The following is a 3349-nucleotide window of genomic DNA, read 5'->3' on the forward strand; positions in this document are numbered from 1 at the left end:
CCAAATCTCATGTGAAGTCTCTGACTTTTGTGTTGGCGCCTCCTGGTGGACTATGTGTAAAATGCCAGAATTCAAATGATGCTGCTACAGCTGATATATATTTGTTTTCAAAATACATTTTAGTACATATGTTGTTAAAATAAATTGAACAGTCCAATGATCATTTTACTGATATGTATAAAGACTGCAAAGGCTGAAAAATCTTATCGTCTGTATGAAATTGGAGGTAGTTTGAGGATTAAATGTTTTATGCTTTTTAAGCTCAAAAAAAAGGGGGGTGGTCGTATTATACATGAGATCGTATTATACACAAATACATACGGTACATAAAAAACTCATAATGGATTTTGTTCATGTTGTGCAAAATAAAATTGTTAAGTCCTATTTAATAATATTTTTACTCATTAATGCAGCATTTCATGGTTGTAACTTAATGCGTCCGTGTTGAAATTGTTAACGTGTCATTTTTCTGCTCCCAGGACCAATCAGAATATAACTCCTCCATCATCAGAAGCCAGACCAACACGGCAATCATCCGTGGGCTCAAGCCAGGAAGCATCTACGTGTTCCAGGTCCGGGCCCGCACCGTAGCTGGGTTCGGACGCTACAGTGGCAAGCTGTACTTCCAGACCATGACGGAGGGTGAGAATTCAGCCGGCGTCTCCTGCAGCACGCACAGTTCTTATCGCCTTTCATGCGAGGCTTTTCAACACACTGTGGYGTGCAATTTGAGTTCAGACAGCTGCAGGGACAAGCAGGAAGCACATTTTGTAGTAAACTGTATATCAGTGATGTATTATTATTATTATTATTTTACACACAAGCTGTCAGTATTTAATGTATGTATTGCACAAATAGACAAGGAAACATTTCTTGCTAGAAATAGCATCAATTCAGTTTTTCACTACAAGCCATTAAGTCAATGATCAGGTTGAAATTGTCTTGTCTGCTACGCCACAAATGGGAAAAGATGGAACATTCAGTAAACATCAGTCAAGTAGGTTAATGTCAGAGCTATGGCTGGGTTTTCCCCTCTGAACATCTAATTTCTGTCATCCTGCAGCGCCCAGGGCCATCATTAGCCCAAACTCTCATGGTGCATCCTTGATGCTGCCACACGCGCAAATCCCAGCGCAGACAGCATAACAAACTGACTCATAACTGTAAATATTGAGCAAACACAAGACATGAAGCTAAGTGTTTTCATTTATTTTTGAAAACCTTTGTTTTCAGCTGAACCAATGACTTCATTTAAAGTGAGCAACCCACTTTTGTGACAGCAAGTTCTTTAAAAGCTGCAGACAAATGAATACAAAATAAAAGAGAAAATAAGTTTAAAAGCCTGCTACGGCTGTTTAAAAAAACTACAAGTCCTATTAGTGACATTTGAAATTCATTTTTCACTTTAAAAGTGTTCTAAACCTTTTAAATAAAATACCTCAAAAAGAATTGTGCTGCAATTACTGCCACATAACTCACAATACACATTTGTATTACAAACTAGCAACAGTATTGTGCAATCAAAAAAAAAAGCATTGAATTTTATCTGCTATATTTTTTTATTTAGCAGGGAAAAAAACACAATGCAGTGAATTTAAATGCAGTTGTTTGTCTTTTGTGGCAGTTAAAGCAGGACTTCTCTGCCTGTTTGCCCATTTCGTAGCTTGTTTCTCATTCTTGGCTGTCTGATCAGGCTGGGTCGCATCCAAACACGCTCTCTCTCCGTATTTCACACACTTTCTGCCAAACAATTTGCCCGTATCTGCAGCATCTGAGGACATTCGATGTGGTTTGTAAAAATTCTGCATGCAGCCAGTCAGGATGCCAAGATGTTCGATGGTTTACCCAGCCGTATGTCTGTCTGTCACCCATTGCAGCGGCTCAGATGCTTGCCCATATGTTTCAGCTTATGACTCTTTGGGGGCTGTGTGTATGTGTGCACATGGCATAATGTGTATTTATTTATTTATTTATTTATTTATTTATTTATTTATTTATTTACAGAGGAATATAACACAAGCATTCAGGAGAAACTGCCACTCATCATTGGCTCGGCAGCGGCAGGATTGGTGTTCCTTATTGCTGTGGTTGTCATCATCATCGTTTGCAACCGGTGAGACAGTCTTGAGCTATAAAATAAAAAAAATAATAAAATAAAAATAAAAAATAAATACATTTTATTTTAATAATACAAACAGTTAGATAAAATAAATTGGYTGTGTAAATAGAAGAGCTTGTATCTTTAAAAATGGAGTTCTGTAGCTGCTCCAGATCAGKGGGTGCCAAAAGGTCATAACCCCTGGTTTGGGTTTCAGTTCCCAGTGGGACCACTCATATTAAAAGTGTAGGTCTGCACCTGTGCTGTATTATACCTCTGAAAAGAATGTCAAAGATGAATTTCTCAGCATACTTTTATTATCGGGGCTGATTTCCCCCAGGCTTTTATGTATGCACTATATCACAGACGTGGATTACAGCCTTTTAATGACGTGCAATATATTGTCGTGCAGAACAGACAAAATGATAGTATCTAAGTTTTTGTTAGAGATTGGCATATAAATCAAGTGAAAAAATGTACATGAAAACTTATTTCATTAAGACCTTTATATTTTTAGTTTTGAGAAAAAATATTGGATTTGCAAAAAAATGTTATGACAGTTGCACCTTTCAAAATATGATTCATTTATGTAGCACTCTTATTTATGGTCAGAAATGTTTTATTTCTTCAGTCTATAATAAAGAAACTATCAGACTGAAAATATTGGTTGCACTACTTTTTGATTTAAAGAAAGAAAGGGGAAAATTTATGTGTAACCCGTAATAACATGCCCAAAAAATTCATGCAGCTACAAAACTGGTATGTTCCGGAAAGAAAGATGAACATATGTTTGGGCGGTTTGACTACATGGCTGGATGCCTTTTTTGTTTGCAGTGGGGAAAAAAATAAAAAAAAACATTTCCTAACTTCTAAGTCTGATCATAACAGATATTTTTTTCCAGAGAAGTACACCTGGGGGTGTTTGATTCATGTATCTCCCTCCTTTTTTCTGCGAACCAGAGCTAGAGTTCTTTGTCTTTTCCCCAGGAGGCGTGGCTTCGAGAGGGGTGATTCAGAATACACAGACAAACTGCAGCACTACACCAGTGGCCACAGTGAGTAATCCAGCACTCCTCCCTGCTCACTCACACTGTTGGTTTCTGCCTCAGGATTAGACACACCTGCACCCTGTCACACAGTCATCCCCATGGCAGACGTTCAGAACTCTACTTCCTCGCACACCTGTCTCCATGACTACCACCTTGCTTGCTTCCGTCCTTGGCTACGTCCCTGCACAGTGCTGTCCCCCCC

The 3349-nt window shown here is 38.4% G+C and overlaps 1 protein-coding gene across 4 annotated transcripts in view; it reads left to right on the forward strand.

Annotated features, from left to right (window-relative positions):
* ephb2b (eph receptor B2b) overlaps positions 1–3349 on the forward strand; it is a 124680-nt gene that overhangs the window by 102060 nt on the left and 19271 nt on the right. For 2 of the 4 annotated variants that reach the window (XM_014009597.1, XM_014009599.1), the window contains exons 7-9: positions 480–642; positions 2005–2113; positions 3086–3153. In XM_014009597.1, coding sequence (XP_013865051.1) covers positions 480–642; positions 2005–2113; positions 3086–3153 — 340 coding nt within the window. The remainder of the gene's footprint in view (positions 1–479; positions 643–2004; positions 2114–3085; positions 3154–3349) is intronic. The other 2 variants (XM_014009598.1, XM_014009600.1) reach the window with 1 other exon arrangement.

This window comes from Austrofundulus limnaeus, unplaced genomic scaffold (assembly GCF_001266775.1).
Source record: "Austrofundulus limnaeus strain Quisiro unplaced genomic scaffold, Austrofundulus_limnaeus-1.0 Scaffold59, whole genome shotgun sequence".
NCBI classification, from domain to species: Eukaryota; Metazoa; Chordata; class Actinopteri; order Cyprinodontiformes; family Rivulidae; genus Austrofundulus; species Austrofundulus limnaeus.